At 36.5% G+C, this 25,695-nt stretch overlaps 1 protein-coding gene across 6 annotated transcripts in view; it reads right to left on the bottom strand.

Annotated features, from left to right (window-relative positions):
* The window catches only part of palld (palladin, cytoskeletal associated protein), a 105,624-nt gene that overhangs the window by 13,823 nt on the left and 66,106 nt on the right, over positions 1-25,695 (bottom strand). For 5 of the 6 annotated variants that reach the window (XM_083888592.1, XM_083888590.1, XM_083888591.1 and 2 more), the window contains 4 exons: positions 17,045-17,782; positions 16,314-16,458; positions 14,417-14,518; positions 10,635-10,856 (listed from right to left, as the gene is read on the bottom strand). In XM_083888592.1, coding sequence (XP_083744718.1) covers positions 10,635-10,856; positions 14,417-14,518; positions 16,314-16,458; positions 17,045-17,782 — 1,207 coding nt within the window. The remainder of the gene's footprint in view (positions 1-10,634; positions 10,857-14,416; positions 14,519-16,313; positions 16,459-17,044; positions 17,783-25,695) is intronic. The other variant, XM_083888593.1, reaches the window with a different exon arrangement.

Genomic DNA, 25,695 nt, shown 5'->3' on the forward strand with positions numbered 1-25,695 from the left:
TTTCGTCCAAAATCTGACCATTTTTTTGAAAATAAAATTTTGGTCCAAAATTTGACAAAAACATCATACTATACTATATCGTCCAAAATCTGTAAAACATTTTGATTTTTTTTTTTTTGGCCAAAATGTGACAAAACGTCATACTATACTATGTCATCAACCTCAATATCATACTACGCTATTTCGTCCAAAATCTGACCTTTTTTTGAAAATAAAATTTTGGTCCAAAATTTGACAAAAACATCATACTATACTATGTCGTCCAAAATCTGTAAAAAAAATTGACATTTTTTTTTTAGCCCAAAATGTGACAAAACGTCATACTATACTATGTCGTCGACCTCAATGTCATACTACACTATTTCGTCCAAAATCTGACCATTTTTTTGAAAATAAAATTTTGGTCCAAAATTTGACAAAAACATCATACTATACTATGTCGTCCAAAATCTGTAAAACATTTTGATTTTTTTTTTTTTGGCCAAAATGTGACAAAACGTCATACTATACTATGTCGTCGACCTCAATGTCATACTACACTGTTTCGTCAAAAATCTGACCATTTTTTTGAAAAAAATAATTTGGTCCAATATTTTACAAAAACATCATACTATACTATGTCATCCAAATTCTGTAAAACATTTGACATTTTTTTTTTAGCCCAAAATGTGACAAAACGTCATACTATACTATGTCATCAACCTCAATATCATACTACGCTATTTCGTCCAAAATCTGACCTTTTTTTGAAAATAAAATTTTGGTCCAAAATTTGACAAAAACATCATACTATACTATGTCGTCCAAAATCTGTAAAACATTTGACATTTTTTTTTTTGGCCAAAATGTGACAAAACGTCATACTATACTATGTCATCAACCTCAATATCATACTACGCTATTTCGTCCAAAATCTGACCTTTTTTTGAGAATAAAATTTTGGTCCAAAATTTGACAAAAACATCATACTATACTATGTCGTCCAAAATCTGTAAAAAAAATTGACTTTTTTTTTTTTTGGCCAAAATGTGACAAAACGTCATACTATACTATGTCGTCGACCTCAATGTCATACTACACTATTTCGTCCAAAATCTGACCATTTTTTTGAAAATAAAATGTTGGTCCAAAATTTGACAAAAACATCATACTATACTATGTCGTCCAAAATCTGTAAAACATTTTGTTTTTTTTTTTTTTGGCCAAAATGTGACAAAACGTCATACTATACTATGTCGTCGACCTCAATGTCATACTACACTGTTTCGTCCAAAATCTGACCCTTTTTTTGAAAATAAAATGTTGGTCCAAAATTTGACAAAAACATCATACTATACTATGTCGTCCAAAATCTGGAAAAAAAATTGACTTTTTTTTTTAGCCCAAAATGTGACAAAACGTCATACTATACTATGTCGTCGACCTCAATGTCATACTACACTGTTTCGTCAAAAATCTGACCATTTTTTTGAAAAAAATAATTTGGTCCAAAATTTTACAAAAACATCATACTATACTATGTCGTCCAAAATCTGTAAAACATTTGACATTTTTTTTTTAGCCCAAAATGTGACAAAACGTCATACTATACTATGTCATCAACCTCAATATCATACTACGCTATTTCGTCCAAAATCTGACCTTTTTTTGAAAATAAAATTTGGGTCCAAAATTTGACAAAAACATCATACTATACTATGTCGTCCAAAATCTGTAAAACATTGTTGTTGTTTTTTTTGGCCAAAATGTGACAAAACGTCATACTATACTATGTCGTCCAAAATCTGTAAAACATTTGACATTTTTTTTTTAGCCCAAAATGTGACAAAACGTCATACTATACTATGTCGTCGACCTCAATGTCATACTACACTATTTCGTCCAAAATCTGACCATTTTTTTGAAAATAAAATTTTGGTCCAAAATTTGACAAAAACATCATACTATACTATGTCGTCCAAAATCTGTAAAACATTTTGATTTTTTTTTTTTTGGCCAAAATGTGACAAAACGTCATACTATACTGTCGTCGACCTCAATGTCATACTACACTGTTTCGTCAAAAATCTGACCATTTTTTTGGAAAATATAATTTGGTCCAAAATTTGACAAAAACATCATACTATACTATGTCGTCCAAAATCTGTAAAACATTTGACTTTTTTTTTTTAGCCCAAAATGTGACAAAACGTCATACTATACTATGTCGTCGACCTCAATGTCATACTACACTGTTTCGTCAAAAATCTGACCATTTTTTTGAAAAAAATAATTTGGTCCAAAATTTTACAAAAACATCATACTATACTATGTCGTCCAAAATCTGTAAAACATTTGACATTTTTTTTTTAGCCCAAAATGTGACAAAACGTCATACTATACTATGTCATCAACCTCAATATCATACTACGCTATTTCGTCCAAAATCTGACCTTTTTTTGAAAATAAAATTTGGGTCCAAAATTTGACAAAAACATCATACTATACTATGTCGTCCAAAATCTGTAAAACATTGTTTTTTTTTTTTTTGGCCAAAATGTGACAAAACGTCATACTATACTATGTCGTCCAAAATCTGTAAAACATTTGACATTTTTTTTTTAGCCCAAAATGTGACAAAACGTCATACTATACTATGTCGTCGACCTCAATGTCATACTACACTATTTCGTCCAAAATCTGACCATTTTTTTGAAAATAAAATGTTGGTCCAAAATTTGACAAAAACATCATACTATACTATGTCGTCCAAAATCTGTAAAACATTTTGATTTTTTTTTTTTTGGCCAAAATGTGACAAAACGTCATACTATACTATGTCGTCGACCTCAATGTCATACTACACTGTTTCGTCAAAAATCTGACCATTTTTTTGGAAAATATAATTTGGTCCAAAATTTGACAAAAACATCATACTATACTATGTCGTCCAAAATCTGTAAAACATTTGACTTTTTTTTTTTAGCCCAAAATGTGACAAAACGTCATACTATACTATGTCATCGACCTCAATATCATACTACGCTATTTCGTCCAAAATCAGACCTTTTTTTGAAAATAAAATTTTGGTCCAAAATTTGACAAAAACATCATGCTATACTATGTCGTCCAAAATCTGTAAAAAAAATTGAAATTTTTTTTTTAGCCCAAAATGTGACAAAACGTCATACTATACTATGTCGTCGACCTCAATGTCATACTACACTATTTCGTCCAAAATCTGACCATTTTTTTGAAAATAAAATGTTGGTCCAAAATTTGACAAAAACATCATACTATACTATGTCGTCCAAAATCTGTAAAACATTTTGATTTTTTTTTTTTTGGCCAAAATGTGACAAAACGTCATACTATACTATGTCGTCGACCTCAATGTCATACTACACTGTTTCGTCAAAAATCTGACCATTTTTTTGGAAAATATAATTTGGTCCAAAATTTGACAAAAACATCATACTATACTATGTCGTCCAAAATCTGTAAAACATTTGACTTTTTTTTTTTAGCCCAAAATGTGACAAAACGTCATACTATACTATGTCATCGACCTCAATATCATACTACGCTATTTCGTCCAAAATCTGACCATTTTTTTGAAAATAAAATTTTGGTCCAAAATTTGACAAAAACATCATACTATACTATGTCGTCCAAAATCTGTAAAACATTTAGATTTTTTTTTTTTTGGCCAAAATGTGACAAAACGTCATACTATACTATGTCGTCGACCTCAATGTCATACTACACTGTTTCGTCAAAAATCTGACCATTTTTTTGAAAAAAATAATTTGGTCCAAAATTTTACAAAAACATCATACTATACTATGTCGTCCAAAATCTGTAAAACATTTGACATTTTTTTTTTAGCCCAAAATGTGACAAAACGTCATACTATACTATGTCATCAACCTCAATATCATACTACGCTATTTCGTCCAAAATCTGACCTTTTTTTGAAAATAAAATTTGGGTCCAAAATTTGACAAAAACATCATACTATACTATGTCGTCCAAAATCTGTAAAACATTTTGATATTTTTTTTTTTGGCCAAAATGTGACAAAACGTCATACTATACTATGTCGTCGACCTCAATGTCATACTACACTGTTTCGTCAAAAATCTGACCTTTTTTTGAAAATAAAATTTTGGTCCAAAATTTGACAAAAACATCATACTATACTATGTCGTCCAAAATCTGTAAAACATTTTGATATTTTTTTTTTTGGCCAAAATGTGACAAAACGTCATACTATACTATGTCGTCGACCTCAATGTCATACTACACTGTTTCGTCAAAAATCTGACCATTTTTTTGAAAAAAATAATTTGGTCCAAAATTTTACAAAAACATCATACTATACTATGTCGTCCAAAAACTGTAAAACATTTGACATTTTTTTTTTAGCCCAAAATGTGACAAAACGTCATACTATACTATGTCGTCAACCTCAATATCATACTACGCTATTTCGTCCAAAATCAGACCTTTTTTTGAAAATAAAATTTTGGTCCAAAATTTGACAAAAACATCATGCTATACTATGTCGTCCAAAATCTGTAAAAAAAATTGAAATTTTTTTTTTAGCCCAAAATGTGACAAAACGTGATACTATACTATGTCGTCGACCTCAATGTCATACTACACTATTTCGTCCAAAATCTGACCATTTTTTTGAAAATAAAATGTTGGTCCAAAATTTGACAAAACATCATACTATACTATGTCGTCCAAAATCTGTAAAACATTTTGATTTTTTTTTTTTTGGCCAAAATGTGACAAAACGTCATACTATACTATGTCGTCGACCTCAATGTCATACTACACTGTTTCGTCAAAAATCTGACCATTTTTTTGAAAAAAATAATTTGGTCCAAAATTTTACAAAAACATCATACTATACTATGTCGTCCAAAATCTGTAAAACATTTGACTTTTTTTTTTTAGCCCAAAATGTGACAAAACGTCATACTATACTATGTCGTCGACCTCAATGTCATACTACACTATTTCGTCCAAAATCTGACCATTTTTTTGAAAATAAAATTTTGGTCCAAAATTTGACAAAAACATCATACTATACTATATCGTCCAAAATCTGTAAAACATTTTGATTTTTTTTTTTTTGGCCAAAATGTGACAAAACGTCATACTATACTATGTCATCAACCTCAATATCATACTACGCTATTTCGTCCAAAATCTGACCTTTTTTTGAAAATAAAATTTTGGTCCAAAATTTGACAAAAACATCATACTATACTATGTCGTCCAAAATCTGTAAAAAAAATTGACTTTTTTTTTTTAGCCCAAAATGTGACAAAACGTCATACTATACTATGTCGTCGACCTCAATGTCATACTACACTATTTCGTCCAAAATCTGACCATTTTTTTGAAAATAAAATTTTGGTCCAAAATTTGACAAAAACATCATACTATACTATGTCGTCCAAAATCTGTAAAACATTTTGATTTTTTTTTTTTGGGCCAAAATGTGACAAAACGTCATACTATACTATGTCGTCGACCTCAATGTCATACTACACTGTTTCGTCAAAAATCTGACCATTTTTTTGAAAAAAATAATTTGGTCCAATATTTTACAAAAACATCATACTATACTATGTCGTCCAAATTCTGTAAAACATTTGACATTTTTTTTTTAGCCCAAAATGTGACAAAACGTCATACTATACTATGTCATCAACCTCAATATCATACTACGCTATTTCGTCCAAAATCTGACCTTTTTTTGAAAATAAAATTTTGGTCCAAAATTTGACAAAAACATCATACTATACTATGTCGTCCAAAATCTGTAAAACATTTGACATTTTTTTTTTTGGCCAAAATGTGACAAAACGTCATACTATACTATGTCATCAACCTCAATATCATACTACGCTATTTCGTCCAAAATCTGACCTTTTTTTGAGAATAAAATTTTGGTCCAAAATTTGACAAAAACATCATACTATACTATGTCGTCCAAAATCTGTAAAAAAAATTGACTTTTTTTTTTTTTGGCCAAAATGTGACAAAACGTCATACTATACTATGTCGTCGACCTCAATGTCATACTACACTATTTCGTCCAAAATCTGACCATTTTTTTGAAAATAAAATGTTGGTCCAAAATTTGACAAAAACATCATACTATACTATGTCGTCCAAAATCTGTAAAACATTTTTTTTTTTTTTTTTTTGGCCAAAATGTGACAAAACGTCATACTATACTATGTCGTCGACCTCAATGTCATACTACACTGTTTCGTCCAAAATCTGACCATTTTTTTGAAAATAAAATGTTGGTCCAAAATTTGACAAAAACATCATACTATACTATGTCGTCCAAAATCTGGAAAAAAAATTGACTTTTTTTTTTAGCCCAAAATGTGACAAAACGTCATACTATACTATGTCGTCGACCTCAATGTCATACTACACTGTTTCGTCAAAAATCTGACCATTTTTTTGAAAAAAATAATTTGGTCCAAAATTTTACAAAAACATCATACTATACTATGTCGTCCAAAATCTGTAAAACATTTGACATTTTTTTTTTAGCCCAAAATGTGACAAAACGTCATACTATACTATGTCATCAACCTCAATATCATACTACGCTATTTCGTCCAAAATCTGACCTTTTTTTGAAAATAAAATTTGGGTCCAAAATTTGACAAAAACATCATACTATATACTATGTCGTCCAAAATCTGTAAAAAAAATTGAATTTTTTTTTTTAGCCCAAAATGTGACAAAACGTCATACTATACTATGTCGTCGACCTCAATGTCATACTACACTATTTCGTCCAAAATCTGACCATTTTTTTGAAAATAAAATGTTGGTCCAAAATTTGACAAAAACATCATACTATACTATGTCGTCCAAAATCTGTAAAACATTTTGATTTTTTTTTTTTTGGCCAAAATGTGACAAAACGTCATACTATACTATGTCGTCGACCTCAATGTCATACTACACTGTTTCGTCAAAAAATTTGAACTTTTTTTGAAAATAAAATTTTGGTCCAAAATTTGACAAAAACATCATACTATACTATGTCGTCCAAAATCTGGAAAACATTTTGATTTTTTTTTTTTTGGCCAAAATGTGACAAAACGTCATACTATACTATGTCGTCGACCTCAATGTCATACTACAGTTTCGTCAAAAATCTGACCATTTTTTTGAAAAAAATAATTTGGTCCAAAATTTGACAAAAACATCATACTATACTATGTCGTCCAAAATCTGGAAAACATTTTGATTTTTTTTTTTTTGGCCAAAATGTGACAAAACGTCATACTATACTATGTCGTCGACCTCAATGTCATACTACACTGTTTCGTCAAAAATCTGACCATTTTTTTGAAAAAAATAATTTGGTCCAAAATTTTACAAAAACATCATACTATACTATGTCGTCCAAAATCTGTAAAACATTTGACATTTTTTTTTTAGCCCAAAATGTGACAAAACGTCATACTATACTATGTCATCAACCTCAATATCATACTACGCTATTTCGTCCAAAATCTGACCTTTTCTTGAAAATAAAATTTTGGTCCAAAATTTGACAAAAACATCATACTATACTATGTCGTCCAAAATCTGTAAAAAAAATTGACATTTTTTTTTTAGCCCAAAATGTGACAAAACGTCATACTATACTATGTCGTCGACCTCAATGTCATACTACACTATTTCGTCCAAAATCTGACCATTTTTTTGAAAATAAAATTTTGGTCCAAAATTTGACAAAAACATCATACTATACTATGTCGTCCAAAATCTGGAAAACATTTTGATTTTTTTTTTTTTGGCCAAAATGTGACAAAACGTCATACTATACCATGTCGTCGACCTCAATGTCATACTACACTGTTTCGTCAAAAATCTGACCATTTTTTTGAAAAAAATAATTTGGTCCAAAATTTTACAAAAACATCATACTATACTATGTCGTCCAAAATCTGTAAAACATTTGACATTTTTTTTTTAGCCCAAAATGTGACAAAACGTCATACTATACTATGTCATCAACCTCAATATCATACTACGCTATTTCGTCCAAAATCTGACCTTTTTTTGAAAATAAAATTTTGGTCCAAAATTTGACAAAAACATCATACTATACTATGTCGTCCAAAATCTGTAAAAAAAATTGACTTTTTTTTTTTAGCCCAAAATGTGACAAAAGGTCATACTATACTATGTCGTCGACCTCAATGTCATACTACACTATTTCGTCCAAAATCTGACCATTTTTTTGAAAATAAAATTTTGGTCCAAAATTTGACAAAAACATCATACTATACTATGTCGTCCAAAATCTGTAAAACATTTGACATTTTTTTTTTAGCCCAAAATGTGACAAAACGTCATACTATACTATGTCGTCGACCTCAATGTCATACTACACTATTTCGTCCAAAATCTGACCATTTAAATAAAAAAAAACTTTTGGTCCAAAATTTGACAAAAACGTCATACTGTCATCCAAAATCTAAAAAAAAATTGACTTTTTTTTTTTTTTTGCTCAAAATGTGACAAAACGTCATAATTATACTATGTCGTCAACCTCAATATCATACTCCGCTATTTCGTCCAAAATCTGACCTTTTTTTGAAAATAAAATGTTGGTCCAAAATTTGACAAAAACATCATACTATATACTATGTCGTCCAAAATCTGTAAAAAAATTGAATTTTTTTTTTAGCCCAAAATGTGACAAAACGTCATACTATACTATGTCATCAACCTCAATATCATACTACGCTATTTCGTCCAAAATCTGACCTTTTTTTGAAAATAAAATTTTGGTCCAAAATTTGACAAAAACATCATACTATACTATGTCGTCCAAAATCTGTAAAAAAAATTGACTTTTTTTTTTTAGCCCAAAATGTGACAAAACGTCATACTATACTATGTCGTCGACCTCAATGTCATACTACACTATTTCGTCCAAAATCTGACCATTTTTTTGAAAATAAAATTTTGGTCCAAAATTTGACAAAAACATCATACTATATACTATGTCGTCCAAAATCTGTAAAACATTTTGAATTTTTTTTTTTTGCCCAAAATGTGGCAAACATCATACTATACTATGTCGTCGACCTCAATGTCATACTACACTGTTTCGTCCAAAATCTGACCATTTTTTGAAAAAAAGATCTGGTCCAAAATTTGACAAAAACGACATACTATACTATGTTGTCCAAAATCTGATAATTTTTCTGAAAAACATATTTTTGGTCCAAAACTTGACAAAAACGTTATACTATACTATGCCTTTCAATATCGGCTATTTTCTTTGAAATTTTCTTTTTAGCCCAAAATGTGACAAAACATCATACTGTGCTATGTCGTCGACCTCAATGTCATACTACACTATTTCGTCCAAAATTTGACCATTTTTTTGAAAATACAATTTTGGTCCAAAATTTGACAAAAACATCATACTATACTATGTCGTCCAAAATCTGTAAAACATTTTGAATTTTTTTTCTTAGCCCAAAATGTGACAAAACGTCATATTATACTATGTCGTCGAAAATCTGTAAAACATTTGAAATTTTTTTTTTAGCCCAAAATGTGACAAAACGTCATACTATACTATGTCGTCGACCTCAATGTCATACTACACTATTTTGTACAAAATCTGACCATTATTTTGAAAAAAATAATTTGGTCCAAAATTTGACAAAAACATACTATACTATGTCGTCCAAAATCTGTAAACAATTTTGACCTTTTTTTTTTTAGCCCAAAATGTTACAAAAGTCATACTATACTATGTCGTCGACCTCAATGGCATACTACACTATTTCATCCAAAATCTGACCATCTTTTTGAAAAAATAATTTTTGGTCCAAAATTTGACAAAAACGTCATACTATACTATGTCGTCCAAAATCTGTAAAAATGTTGACATTATTTTTTCAGCCCAAAATTTGACAAGATGTCATACTACACTATTTCGTTCGTGTAACTAACTACAACTATGCCTCACTATAACTAACTACAACTGTGACTAACATAACTAACTACAACTATGACTAACTATAACTAACTACAACTATGACTAACTATAACTTACTACATCTATTATTAACTATAACTAACTACACTATGACTAACTATAACTAACTACAACTATGACTAACATTACTAACTACAACTATGACTAACTATAACTTTTACTAACTAAATTTACAAGGTCAAGCAGGGAGGAGAAGTGGATTTATTTTTTAATCTTCCACTCACTCTCCCACACCAAAGCCCATAGAGAAAACCAGTGATTTTTTAATCACATCACACAGGAGTTCACAGGAGTTGTTGATCCACTGCTGCCTCCATCACTTATTAATTACAGTGACACAAAGTGACCACACGAGGCAGCAGTAGACCAGCAGCTCCTGTGTCCGCGTGAGCTAAAATCACTAATTTTCTCTATGGGCTTTGGTGTGGGAGAGTGAGTGGTTTACAAACGTCAGTCTAACAGTGAAATAAAGACGTGAACATGTTGTTAAAACATCGCAGACTGTAGCTAACGTCTATTTTATCAGGTGAGTCTTTAGTAAAGAGGCTAACGTGAGAGCGTTTGACATGCTAACCTTTGGTTTAGGGTCTCCTGTGACCTTACAGGAGAAGGTCACCGGCATTCCCTCAAAGACTTTGTAGTGTTTGAGCTTCTGGTGGAAGGACGGCGCCACCCCGTGGCTGGCAGAGTCCTCGTCGTGCTGCACGTCGTCGTCCGACTCCTCCACCGGCGAGCGCTCCAGACGGAACTCGATCTCGCTGATGAGACGCTGCTCGAAACTGGACACTTTGTATTCCTGAAGGTGACAGACGACGGTGAAACGAGGGATTCAGTTACTCAAATGTTAACTTGAAATGTTCACATTTCAGTGTATTAAATCAGGAGTTTATGCTCTGTTTCCATGTCAGATTAAATAAAACAAGATTACACATTCTCTCCTCTCCTGGTTTGTTGTGTCACTTTGGAAACTCAGTGAGTGGTTTACAAACTTCAGTTTCCTGTTGTTTAAAGTCTGTCTAACAGTGAAGATAAAGATGTATCGTAGATTTCAAATGACTCATTCAACGTCACTTTTTGACAAAAAGCCTGAACTCTGACTCTAATGAAGCAGCTGATGACTGAATGATGACGGTGCATATTTAACGCTGACGGTGCATTTTACAGATGAAAGGATGAAAACGGAAGGTTTTAAAAACCTTTTGAGTGAAAGAGTCTTTATCACACGACTGGTTTTCCTGTTGAGAGAAAGAAAGAGGGTTTTTCTTTGTCATGTTGAGCTTTAATTTAAATGTTTAAACTCGTCCTCCTGGTGCAGCAGCAGTGATGTGTTTCACAGTGAACATGCAGTTAAACATCCCATCATTTCTCCTCCTATAACTATAGTTATAGTTAGTTTACTAACAAACTCATTCACAACTTGGATGGCTCCGCACAAACTCTGCTACTTTTACTCTTAATATCACTGATGTCAGATGACTTTAACAGTAAAGTTAACAGTTGTTTCATTTTTTACATTTTAACATTTTTGAACCTAACTTTAAAGGTAGTATACTATGTCGTCCAAAATTTGCAAAAAAAAACATCATTCTATACTATGTCGTCCAGACTGTGACAATTTTTTAGGAAAAAAAAATTTGTTACAAAATTTGACAAAAACATCATACTATACTATGTCGTGACGTCATACTATACTATGTCGTCCAACATTTGACCATTTAAAAAAAAACATTTTGGTCCGAAATTTACTTTTATAAATATACTATGTCGTCCAGAATATGACAATTTTTTTGAAAAAAACAATTTTGGTCCAAAATTTGACAAATATGTCATACTACACTTTGTCGTGACGTCATACTGTACTTTGTCGTCCAAAATTTGACGATTAAAAAAAAAAAAATGTGGTCCAAAATTTGACAAAAATGTCATACTATACTATGTCGTCCAGAATATGAAATTTCTTTTGGAATAAAAAGTTTTGGTACCAAATTTGACTAAAACGTCATACTATACTATGTCGTGACGTCCTACTATACTATGTCGTCCAAAATTTGACAAAAATGTCATACTATACTATGCGTCCAGAATATGGAAATTTAAAAAAAAAAACAATTTTGGTCCAAAATTTGACAAAAATGTCATACTATAGCAAATATTTACCGATTAATCGCTCTTTTTTTTTGTCGAGACCAAAAAAAAAAAAAAAAACTCTTGACGATGATACACTATGTCCAAATGTGCAGAATTTGACAATTAAAAAAAACAAAAAATTGGGTCCCAAATTTGACAAAAACGTCATACTATACTATGTCGTGCAGAATTAGACAATTTTCAGGAAAAAAAAATTTGGTCCGAAATTTGACAAAAACGTCCTACTATACTATTTTGTGATGTCATACTATATGACATACTATGTCGTCCAAAATGTGAACATTTTTTTTTAAATAAAATTTTGGTCAAAAATCTGACAAAAACATCATACTATACTATGCCATCCAGAATTTCAAAAAAATTTTGAAATATACTTTTTGGTCCCAAATTTGACAAAAAGGTCGTACTATGCTATGTTGTCCAAAATAAGACAAAAAAGTCAGACTATACTATGTCTTGACGTCATACTATACTATGTTGTGCAGAATTTGACAATTTTCCGGAAAATAAAATTTGGTCCAAAATTTGACAAAAACGTCCTACTATACTATTTTGTGACGTCATACCATACTATGTCGTCCAAAATGTGAACATTTTTTTGGTTATAAAATTTTGGTAAAAAATTTGACAAAAACGTCATACTGTGCTATGCCATCCAGAATTTCAAATTTTTTGGGAAATACTCTTTTTGGTCCCAAATTTGACAAAAAGGTCATACTATACTATGTCGTGCAGAATTTGAACATTTAGGTCCCAAATTTGACAAAAACATCATACTATACTATGTCGTGCAGAATTTGAAAAGTTAGGTCCCAAATTTTACAAAAATGTCATACTATACTATGTCGGCAGAATTTGAAAATTTAAAAAAATAAAAGATTTTGGTCCCAAATTTGAGAAAAACGTCATAATATAGTATGTTGTGACGTCATACTTTACTGTCGTCCAAAATGTGAAAAAACTATACTATGTCATCCACAATTTCAAAAAAAATTTGAAATACATTTTTAGGTCCAAAATTTGACGAAAATGCCATACTATACTATGTCGTCCAGAATGTATAATATATATATATATATTTGGTCCCAAATTTCACAAAAACGTCATACTATACTTTGTCCATCAAAATTTGAAAATTTTATGAAAAACATTTTTGGTCCAAAATTTCACAAAAACGTCATACTATACTATGTCGTCCAGAATTTGACAATTAAAAAAAAATCTATATATTTGGTCCAAAATTTTACAAAAACGTCATACTATACTATGTCGTCCAAAATTGGAAACATTTTTGGAAAAAAGATGTTGGTCCAAAATTTGACATCATACTACAATAAAAAAACGTCATACTAATATGTCGTCCAAAATTTGACAAAAACGTCATACTTTACTATGTCCACCAATATTTTATAACATTTTGGGAAGAAATTTTTAGGTAAAAAATTTGACAAAAACATCATACTATACCCCTCGTCCAAAATTTGACCATTTAAAAAAAAAAAATTAATAATAATTATGGTCCAAAATTTGACAAAAACGTCATACTATACTATGTCGTCCAAAATGTGAAACATTTTTGAAAAAAAAAAATTTGATCAAAAATTTGACAAAAACGTCTATTTTTATGTAAAAACCAGGAAAAAACTCTCATAAAAACCGACCAGAAAACAGCTGCATGTTCGTCACATTCAGTGGAAAATGTCGCGACAACAACTGCAGCTTTTTATAGAAACAAGTGATTAAATGAAAAAGATCTGTTGTTTTCTTTCGGTCTTTAAGTAAAAGACATCCAGGGGGTTTAACATATAAATGTCCGAATATAAAACTGTGTTTTCCCTTTAAATGCCAGGTTATTCATAAATAAACAAAGCAGCTGCGTGGTCCTGTTCACGGTCACAAACACAGTCGCTCCCTGACGCTGGTTTGTTTCTGGTCCTTTTTATAAACAGAGCTTTTTAAGGAAGCCTCTGGAGAACATGTTTTAGAACTCGCTCTTCATCTGTGTTTACAGAGACACAGAGGGCGGGGCTTTGTTTGTGTGTGTGGAGGAAAAACTGCTGCTCTGGAGACGTCTACAGTCAGTTTGTGTGTGTGTGTGTGTCGTGCACATGCGTGTGGAAACACACACGTGAAGTGAGTGTGTGTGCGCAACATGCGTGACGTTTCTTTCTCGCAGGAGGGCGTTTGGATCCTCACGAGCCACCGTACCTGTGTGACGGGCTCCTCCTCCGTGTCCTGTGTGTTTAAGACCGTGGCGGCGTTGTCGGCGCCGAGCAGCCGGCGCGCCATCTTCTCCTCATAGGTTAACCTCTGGAAGCAGGGATTAATGATGTCAGCGGGGGGGGAGGGGTTAGTGTGTGAGTGGCAGAACACACACACACACACACACACACACACACACACACACTTAAACACACCGTCAGGTTTGCTGTGTCTCACGGTGCGTTCACAAAGATTTAACGGGATGAGATTACATTCGAGGGACGCGAATTTCGCCAGGCAAACGCTAATTCTGTGAATTATTGAGTTTAAATATTTAACTGAAGTAAAAAGTCCTTGTGTTTTCTCGTGCGATAAAAACTCCAAACAAACAACAAACCTCCGAATGTCTACAGTCGTGTGAATTCTACCGCTCAAATTACGCATAGACGCAGAATTTGCATTGTTTGCTTCGGTTTTTCAAGACGAAATGTTTAAATTGGAGCAAAAAAAATTCAAGTGATGCAGAATCTTAAAGTGTTCTGAAATAGAACGTTCAGAAAAAAGACCCGGTGACCAAAGCGGCGCAAGAAACGCAAACCTGAAAAACAGCTTCAACACAAAAGCAAATTATCGGGTGAGATTTTCTATATGTGTCGCATTCATCTAAAATCATTTTTTAAAAACGCTCTGAAATCCCTGAGATTTTTTGGGCGTAAAAACAGATTCAATAAGAAAATATCGTAAAAACAAACCCTGAAAAGAAATGTCGCAAACAGACCCCCAATAATTGTGTAATAACAGACCACTCAAATCTGGTAAAACAGGCTTGTAAAAACAGACCCCGAAAAAAAATCTCGTAAAAACAGACCCCGAAAAAAGATCTGGTAAGAACAGATCCCGAAAAAAAATCTCATAAAAACAGACCCCGAAAAAAAATCTCGTAAAAACAGACCCCGAAAAAAGATCTGGTAAGAACAGATCCCGAAAAAAATCTCGTAAAAACAGACCCCGAAAAAAAATCTCGTAAAAACAGACCCCGAAAAAAGATCTGGTAAGAACAGATCCCGAAAAAAATCTCGTAAAAACAGACCCCGAAAAAAAATCTCGTTAAAACAGACCCCGATTTTTTTTCTGTAAAAACAGACTCTGAAAAAAAAAATCTCGTAAAAACAGACCCCGAAAAAAAATCTCGTAAGAACAGATCCCGAAAAAAAATCTCGTAAAAACAGACCCCGAAAAAAAATCTCGTTAAAACAGACCCCGATTTTTTTTCTGTAAAAACAGACTCTGAAAAAAAAATCCCGTAAAAACAGACCCTGAAAAAATCTCTCGTAAAAACAGACCCCGAAAAAAAATCACGTAAAAACAGAACCCAATTTTTTTTTTAACGGAAAATCACACATGAAAAAAACTTTTTTGTAAAAACATAAAGAAGAAAAGGAAATCTTTTGACGTAAAAACAGACCCCGAAAAAAAATCTCGTAAACACAGACCCGGGAAAAAAAAAAGCATAAAAACAGAGCCTTTTTATAAAAGATTTTAGGTGAATGCGATGTTTCAGTAGATTTAAAGAAAACTTTAATATCCTCAGGAAATCAAACATTGTTACAAACTACGGTGGTTATTCGGTCTGCAGTTAGCTTAGCATGTTTACTTGCAGTACTCAAAGTGACCACAGCTGTTGGCCGTGAACGCGCCGTAAGAGCTGAGAGTTAATGAGTGATGGAGGAAACGTTCTGATTTGATTTGATTTGATGGAGAATGAAACAGAAGCTTGTTTATGTTTGAACACGTTAATGTCACACACACACACACACACACACACACACACACACACACACACACACACACACACACACACACACACACACACACACACACACACACACACACACACACACACCTGTTGACCGTTGCTCATGCGCTCCTCTTTAAAGCGCAGCTTCCTCTCCAGGTCCTGGATGACGGCGTCCTTTGACCCCTGGATGTCAGAGTCGCTGGTGATGCGCGGCGTCTTAGTGACCGAGGACTTTCTGGGGAAAGCTTTGCTGAAAAGAAGAAGAAGACAAAAACAGAAACATTTGACAACGTTGACTCTCTCTCTGCTCCCTCTTTCCTCCTCTTTCCTCCTCTTTCCTCCTCTCACATCCACCGCTTATCTGGACACGGCATTCCACGCTGTGTCTTCTTATCTCAGCCGACGGCAGCAGGAATGCCAGGGGGAGAAGGAGGAATTTCAGCAACTTTTAGCACATGAACAGCGGCTTTAAAGGTATAAACTCTCCCACACCAAAGCCCATAGAGAAAACCAGTGATTTTAACATCACAGAGACACAGGAGTTCACAGGAGTTGTTGATCCACTGCTGCCTCCATCACTAAGTTCAAATGTCTTATTTTGTTTATTCGGCTTTTGAAAATCTTCATTCAGATTGACCTCAGTGACACAAAGTGACCACACGAGGCAGCAGTAGACCAGCAGCTCCTGTGTCCCTGTGAGCTAAAATCACTGATTTTCTCTGTGGGGTTTGGTGTGGGAGAGTGAGTGGTTTACGAACTTAAAAAATATGACGTAACTTGTCGGACGCAGTGAAGCTAGACGTGTGAGTGTGTGTGTGTGTGTGTGTTGAACGTACACAGTGCCGTTGCCTTTGGGGAGGCCCAGAGCGTTGACGGTGGGGCTGCCGGGCGTGGACGGCGTGGACGGCAACACCGACGACAGGAAGCTGGAGGCCGGAGACGGAGGGACGGAGGAGAAAGGAGAGGACATGTCCGAGTGAGCTGGAGACATGAAGACCTGCGGTGGCGGTGGAGGAGGAGGAGGAGGAGGAGGAGGAGGTGGTGGGGGAGGAGGGAAGTCCTGGGCGGGGCCTGACGGCGAGGACAGGTTGCTGGAGCTGAGGAAGGGCGGAGGCGGCGGCGGGAAGGACGGCGAGTCGGGAGACTCCGCGCTGCCGCACGCTTTAGTGAACGGAGGCAGCGCGACTTTGGTGAAGGGCTTGTGCGAGGCGGGCGGAGACAGCGGGGAGGAGAGGGTGGAGCCGGAGGAGCCCGACGACTGGGTCACGTAGTTCACGCCTCCACCGCCGCTGACGCTGCCGGGGCTCTGAGCGGCGATGAACTGCTTGGGCCGGGCGTAGTTGAAGGTGCTGGCCTGCATGGTGACACTGCTCTCCAGCTCCTGGAAGGAGGGAGGAGGCGGGAGAGGTGGGGAGGGCGGAGGAGGAGGTTCCTGAGGGAGTTGCGGCTGCGGCGGGGGCGGGGCTTCCTGCTGCGGCGGGGGCGGGGCTTCCTGCTGCTGCTGCTGCCACACGGCTGCTTCCTGCTGCTCCAACAGAATCTGCTCCTGCAGCTGCTTCAGCTGAGAGGCGTTTCTGCAACGAAGAAGAAGAAGAACTTTATTACAATGATGATAATCACTCGTCATTTAGTTTTTACTTCAGAACATGACACAGAAATTAGATTTAGCGTGTGCGGTGCTTGAGTTTGACGTCAGAAAAATGAGCGCGTCTCGTTGATCAATAAACGAATGTTCAAATGTTTTTTTTGATTTTACGCAAAGATGCAGAACTTGCATTAATTTCAAATATTCATTAAAATTGTTCCTTAAGAGCTTTTCAAATATTTTCAACAGATCCTCGTTCAGGGCTATGTCGACTATTAGGGTAGTAAATTTCAAGTCATTCCGAGATACTTTTTGTTTGCTTCAGTTTTTCAAGTCAAAATATATATTTTTTTTTTAAAATTTTAAAGTGTTCTGCAATAGAACGTCCAGAAACTGACCCGGTGACCAAAGCAGTACAAGAAACGCGATCTGAAAACCAGCTTCACGAACACAAACAGCAAATTATCGGATGAGATTAACTTTTTTCAAAAAGGCTCTGAAAAAACGGACATAAAAAAAAAACAAAAAAAAAACAGAACCTCAAAAAAAATCTCGCAAACAGAGCCCAAAAATGTTTTTTGGCATAAAAACAGACCCCAAAATGTTCTTTTGCGTAAAAATAGACCGTAAAAAAAAAAAATCACGTAAAAACAGGGTCTGAAAATAAATTCTTGTAAAAACAGATCTTGAAAAAAATCTCGGAAACAGACCCTGAAATTTCTTTTTGCGCAAAAACAGACACAGAAAAATCTCAGGTAAAAACAGAACCCAATTTTTTCTTTTGGTGTAAAAACAGACCCTGAATAAAAAAATCTCGTAAAAGCAGACTCTGTAAAAAATCTTTCGGAAAAACAGACCCCAACATTTTATTTTGCTTTTAAAACAGACACTAAAAGAAAATCTCGTAAAAACAGAACCCAAAATATATTTTTGCGTAAAATAAGGCATGAAAACAAAAATCTCGGAAACAGACCCTGATTTTTTTTTTTGGTGTAAAAACAGACACAAAGAAAAAAATCTCGTAAAAACAGAACACAAATTTTTTTTGTGTGTAAAATCAGGCACGAAAACAAATTTCTCAGAAAAACAGACTCTGAAAAGAAAATCTTGTAAAAACAGACCTTGAAATTTGACGTCAGATTAGATTAGATTAGATTAGGGTTTGGATAATATTTAAAAATACTAAACACAAATTATAAAAAATAGTGAACAATGGAACAGGGACGGGAAAAAAGTGCTTCTAAATATCAAAAATGATTCAAAGGAAAACAATAATAAAGTTAATGTGTCGATGTTTACATCGTTTACACATTTAACTGTGAGGAGGAGCAGCAAAAACACACACACACACAAGTTAACGTTTACTGCGCACACACACACACACACACACACACACACACACACACACACATCTCCTTTAAGGGGGAGGGGGGAGGAGGGGGCGGGGCAGGCTCCGTAACAAAGTAACAGACTTGTAAAAATGTTACAAAATCACACGTCTGTTTTCAGTTCAGTGTGACGACATCATCTGGTCTCCATCCAAGTCCAGATGTGACATCAGTGTGTGTGTGTGTGTGTGTGTGTGTGTGTGTGTGTGTGTGTGTGTGTTGATAAGTTATCAGCCTTAAAACGCCGGCCTGTCGACGACTCGTCACGTCGGAGGAACAGTGACTCAGCACTTTTCACCCTGACACAATGTTTCTCTGTGTGTGTGTGTGTGTGTGTGTGTGTGTGAGTGTGTTTTCTTTCACTGCCGTGTCAGACGTCTATTGTCGTGTTGTTGTGAACAGCGGTGATGATGAAATGTGTGTGCGTGTGTGTGTGTGTGTTCATCGCGTCATTGTGGGGGAAAAAAGGGAGGCAAGCTGGTGCTAACGCTAACAAACGCACAAGGATTACACTCATCACTCTAGCTCCGCCCCCAAAACACAGGACAACTTTGCCAATTTGTTTGTTTACGAGCGAACAAAAGACTAACCTCTTTAAGTCTACGATGTTTTCACGTCTTTATCTTCACTGTTAGACTTTTCCAACAGGAAACTCAAGTTTGTAAACCACTCACTCTCCCACACCAAAGCCCATAGAGAAAACCAGTGATTTTAGCTCACAGGGACACAGGAGCTGCTGGTCTACTGCTGCCTCGTGTGGTCACTTTGTGTCACTAAAGTAAATCTAAACAAAGGATTTTAAATGCCGAATTGATAAAATATGACATTGTAAGTTAGTGATGGAGGCAGCAGTGGATCCTGTGAACTCCTGTGTCTCTGTGATGTTAAAATCACTGGTTTTCTCTATGGGCTTTGGTGTGGGAGAGTGAGTGGTTTTACAAACGTCAGTTTCCTGTTGTTAAAGTCTGTCTAACAGTGAAATAAAGACGTGAACGTGTTGTTAAGATGTCGTAGACTTAAACTGACGTAGATGTTATTAGTTTACTACTTTTTTTACATGTCTAAAATCTGTTTGTAAACCACTCACTCTCCCTGCACCAAAGCCCATAGAGAAAATCAGTGATTTTAAACATCACAGAGACACAGGAGTTCACAGGAGTTGTTGATCCACTGCTGCCTCCATCACTAAGTTCAACGTGCCTTATTTTGTCAATTCGGCTTTTAAAAACCTTTGTTTAGACGAACTTCAGTGACACAAAGTGACCACACGAGGCAGCAGCAGACCAGCAGCTCCTGTGTCCCCGTGAGCTAAAATCACTGATTTTCTCTATGGGCTTTGGTGTGGGAGAGTGAGTGGTTTACAAACTTTTTGGAAAAGTCTGTCTATATATATATATATATAAAACTTGAACTAAGCCTTTAGTTGCTTCACAGTGTAATGTGAGTTGTTCATAAGCAGCCGCTCCAGAATACACTGTCCCAGAAGTGCATGTTGTCAGGACTGCACCAAGTTCACATTCACAAATGTGTTCCAGATGTTGGATAATCAGTCAACTATTCTTCATCCTCCCCCTCATCCTCCCCCTCATCCCTCTCCAGTACAACTCCAGTTAATATTTGACTACATTTACAGCAGAGAAACTGTGTGACTGTTTTCACACACAGAGTAAATCCTTGTTTATTCTGCAGTGTCTGCTGTGATCATGGTCACAAACCTCTCTCCTCTCTCCTCCTCAGACCTCCGACCGTTAAAAAAAAGAGAGCTTTTACAGGAATAGTTTGGCAGCGTCTCGCTGAGGCGGCGCTCGAGGCCGTTTTCATTCCTTTTTTGGCCGTGTTCTCGCTGAGCGGAGTCTGCTTCAGCAGAGAGGAAACACACTTCATTTCCTCACAGACTCATCCCTCTCTCTGTCTGCGTCTGCTGTTTGCTCCGAGTCAGCTACGACCGTCTCCAGTGAACTTTCAGGACCTTTAAAGGTCCAGTACGTAATAAGGCTAATACTTTTCGTCCAGACGCGGTAAATGCTCGGTAAAGATACTGTAAAGACGTTGTAAAGAAGCTGTAAAGACGCTGTATAGAAGCTGTAAAGACGCTGTAAAGAGGCAGTACAGAAGCTGTACAGACGCTGTAAAGATGGGGTTAAGATGCTGTGAAGACGCTGTAAAGACGGGATAAAGACGCTGTAAAGATGCTGTGAAGACGCTGTAAAGACGCTGTAAATATGCTGTGAGGATGCTGTAAAGACGCGGTACAGACACTGTAAAGACGCGGTACAGATGCTGTAAAGACGGGATAAAGACGCTGTAAAGACGCAGAAAAGACGCGGTACAGACACTGTGAAGACGCTGTGAAGGTGCTGTAAAGATGCTGTCAAGACGCTGTGAAGGCGATGTGAAGACTGTAAAGATGCTGTGAAGACGCGGTAAAGATGCTGCAAAGACGCGGTTAAGACGCTGTAAAGATGCTGTAAAGACGCTGTAAAGATGCTGTAAAGACGTGGTTAAGACGCTGTAAAGATGCTGTAAAGACGTGGTTAAGACGCTGTGAAGAAGCTGTAAAGACGCGGTACAGACGCTGTAAAGACGTGGTACAGACGCTGTAAAGAAGCGGTACAGACGCTGTAAAGATGGGGTAAAGACGCAGAAAAGACACGGTACAGACACTGTGAAGACGCTGTGAAGGCGCTGTGAAGACGCTGTGAAGACTGTAAAGGTGCTGTAAAGACGTGGTTAAGACGCTGTAAAGATACTGTAAAGACGCTGTGAAGGCGATGTGAAGACTGTAAAGGTGCTGTAAAGACGCGGTTAAGACGCTGTAAAGATGCTGTAAAGACGTGGTTAAGACGCTGTAAAGACGCTGTAAAGCTGCTGTGAAGACGCTGTTAAGATGCTGTGAAGATGCTGTAAAGATGCTGTTAAAGACGGGATAAAGACGCTGTAAAGACGGGAAAAAGACGTCATGGAAACACGTCACGTGTTAATGTGCGTTAAGGTGCCCAGCACTAATTCTAAAATAATGTCTTGACTTTTGCCTCCATATTGTTGTAAATGTGTCTCACTGCATATAGAGCAGTGCATGAAAAGGTCAGAAGCAGCTTTTATGGTCCACTTATCTTCAACGCTGCTGCTGCTGCTGCTGCTGCTGCTGCTGATGTGTGCTGTGACGCATCAGCAGCAGCAGAAATATTCTGAATGTCTCTCATTGAGTCTCTGTACGATAGAAAAGGACAAAGCACTTTAAGGGATATTTAAGGCACTTAACTAAAGACTAACTTGAATAAAAACATTCAATAGCTTAAGTTGACGGTATCTTAAATACATGTTCACGTCTTTATATCAATGTTAGACAGACTTTTATAAACCACTCACTCTCCCACACCAAACCCCATATTCAGTGATCTTAAAGCTGAGCTATCCCTTTAAGTCTTCCCTCAGGAGGAATCCCTTCTCAAAGAGGAGTGTGGTGTGAAGGAAGTTGGTTTTCTACATGGAAAACACTTCATAAACACACCACAAGAGAAACTTCAATGAAAACCTGATTTTTTTACAACCTCGTGATGCGGCGAAAAGTGCAGGACGTGCCAGACACAGTGAGACGTTACAGGAAAACAGACTCAGAAAACATCTGAAAGCCTTGTTTTGTGACGCTGTAAAGACGCGGTAAAGAAGCTGTAAAGACGCTGTAAAGACACGGTAAAAACGTGGTATAGTCGCAGTAAAGACGTGGTAAATACGCTGTAAAGATGCTGTAAAGACGCTGTAAAGACGCGATAAAAACACTGTAAAGAAGTGCTAAAGAAGTAAAGACGATGTAAAGACGCGGTAAAAACACTGTAAAGCGACCTTGAGTGTCTTGAAAGGCGCCTTAAATATAATGCATTATTATTATTATTATTAGAGAAGTAAAGGCGATGTAAAGTCGCTGTAAAGAAGTAAAGATGCGGTAAAGACGATGTTAAGTCGTGGTAAAGACACGGTAAAGACGCTGTAAAGATGAGGTAAAGACGCTGTAAAGACAGTGTAAAGACGATGTAATGAGGCTGTAAAGACGCCGTAAAGACGGGATAAAGACGTAAAGACGCTGTAAAGACGATGTAAAGTCGCTGTAAAGACACTGTAAAGACGCTGTACAGACGCTGTAAAGATGTTGTAAAGGCGCTGTAAAGACGCTGTAAAGATGCTGTAAAGATGGTGTAAAGAAGTGGTAAAGACGCTGTAAAGACGCTGTAAAGACGATGTAAAGACACGGTAAAGACACAGTAAAGTCGCTGTAGAGAAGTGGTAAAGACGATGTAAAGACGCTGTAAAGACACGGTAAATGCGTGAGAGAACGGGGCCATTTTCTCTTGCGCTCGTCTCCTCAGCTGGCGACAGGAAGTGTGCCAGCGGGAGGACAGGAATTAGTTGAGTGTTTGTGTATCAGCACTAATGAGGGAGGTTTCCTTCTGTAAACAACAACAACAACATCATGAGGGGGAAACTGAGGATGTGTGTGTGTGTGTGTGTGAAGGTGTGTATGAACAGATAAAACAAGGCTGGATCTACGTACTGCGGCTTTAACAGGAAGTCTGGATTCTGTGTGTGTGTGTGTGTGTGTGTGTGTGTCAGGTATCACACCTGCAAACACAAACACAAGCCTGGAAAACCCTGACGCACACTAATAAACAAACAAACAGAGAGCTACTCTTTTACCCTTTGACTAAATACGTCAGGAAACTACACTTCGGCATTTGAAAGACTGTGTTCAGATTGACCTCAGTGACACAAAGTGACCACACGAGGCAGCAGTTAGACCAGCAGCTCCTGTGTCCCCCGTGAGCTAAAATCACTGATTTTCTCTATGGGGCTTTGGTGTGGGAGAGTGAGCGGGTTTACAAACGTCTGTCTCACAGTGAAGATAAAGACGTGATCGTGCTAAAACAGATGTTATGAACTCGCGTTGCGCAACTTTATTTTGTGAACACACTTCTCAGTCACCACCGAGCGTTGCATCAACATGAACGACGTCTGACGGCCTCGGGGAGCGACTGAGCCGACGTTGACTCACACACACACTCACACACACACACACACACACACACACACACACACACTAAACCACTTAGCTGTGACATCAACAATATAGAGGCTGGGAGAAAGAAAACACCAGAGTTTACCGTCCTCTGTGAGCGGACGTGTGTCAACGTCATGACTTTTGTTCAGATTAAAGGGATAGTGTGGGGTTTTTGATGTGGGGTTAGCATGCGGTACGTCGACATAGTTGTAGAGTGACGGAGCAGCTGGAAGCAGGTGGACACCAGCTCAGAGCAGATTATATGCACAATAATTACATCTACACCAGCTTATTTCTACAATATCTTGATATTTGTCCTTTTTTTCTCTCAAACCTCAAACCAAAGCCCAGACAGAAAATTTGTGATTTTAGCTCACACAGACACAGGAGCTGCTGGTCTACTGCTGCCTCGTGTGGTCACTTTGAGTCACTGGGGTAAATCGGAACGCACAATTTTAAAAGCCGAATTGATAAAATAAGACATTATAACTCGGTGATGGAGGCAGCAGTGGATCAACAACTCCTGTGAACTCCTGTGTCTCTGTGATGTTAAAATCACTGGTTTTCTCTATGGGGTTTGGTGTGGGAGAGTGAGTGGTTTACAAACTTCAGTTTACACAAGGAAAAGTCTGTCTAACAGTGAAATAAAGACGTGAACATGTTCTTAAGATGTCGTAGACTTAAACTAACGTAGGTTTTATTAACTGAGTCTTTTGTTAATTTGCTTAAATATGTTTTTCTTCACTCAAAACAACTCACACCAAACCCCATAGAGAAAATCAGTGATTTTAACATCACAGACACACAGGAGTTCACAGGAGTTGTTGATCCACTGCTGCCTCCATCACTAACTTACAATGTCTTATTCTGCAAAATTCGGCATTAAAAAAAACCTTACTTCAGTGACACAAAGTGACCACACGAGGCAGCAGTTAGACCAGCAGCTCCTGTGTCGTCCCCCGCGAGCTAAAATCGCTGATTTTGGCTTTGGTGTGAGGAGAGTGAGTGAGTTTACAAACACGTACGCTCGGGCAGATTATTATTCACGCCTGCCCGTGCGCTCACTCCGACGACGTCACTTTTTCACTTTGGCTGCGTGAAGAAAAACTATCCGCTGACATTCGCTCTCCCTCTCTGTCTTTGTCCTTAACTCTGAGTCCTACCCTACACCCCCACCCCTCTCTCTCTCTCTCTTCTTTCTCTAATTGCACACACACATACACACACACACACACATAAAACAGAACCAGACTGTTTTCCTTACCCCCCCCCCACCCTCACCCCCACCTCCTTAAAAACAGCACAGAGCTTTTCTCTTCTTAATTCCAGCTACACCAACAGCTCACGGCCGCTCCGTTCACCCACTTTTTCTTTTCCTCTACGATTCTCTTTTCCTATAAAGGCTCATATTTCACATCCCATCCATCCCTCCGTCCATCCGAAAAAAAAGAGAGTCTCTAT

This window comes from Microchirus variegatus, assembly GCF_963457635.1.
Source record: "Microchirus variegatus genome assembly, chromosome: 4".
NCBI classification, from domain to species: Eukaryota; Metazoa; Chordata; class Actinopteri; order Pleuronectiformes; family Soleidae; genus Microchirus; species Microchirus variegatus.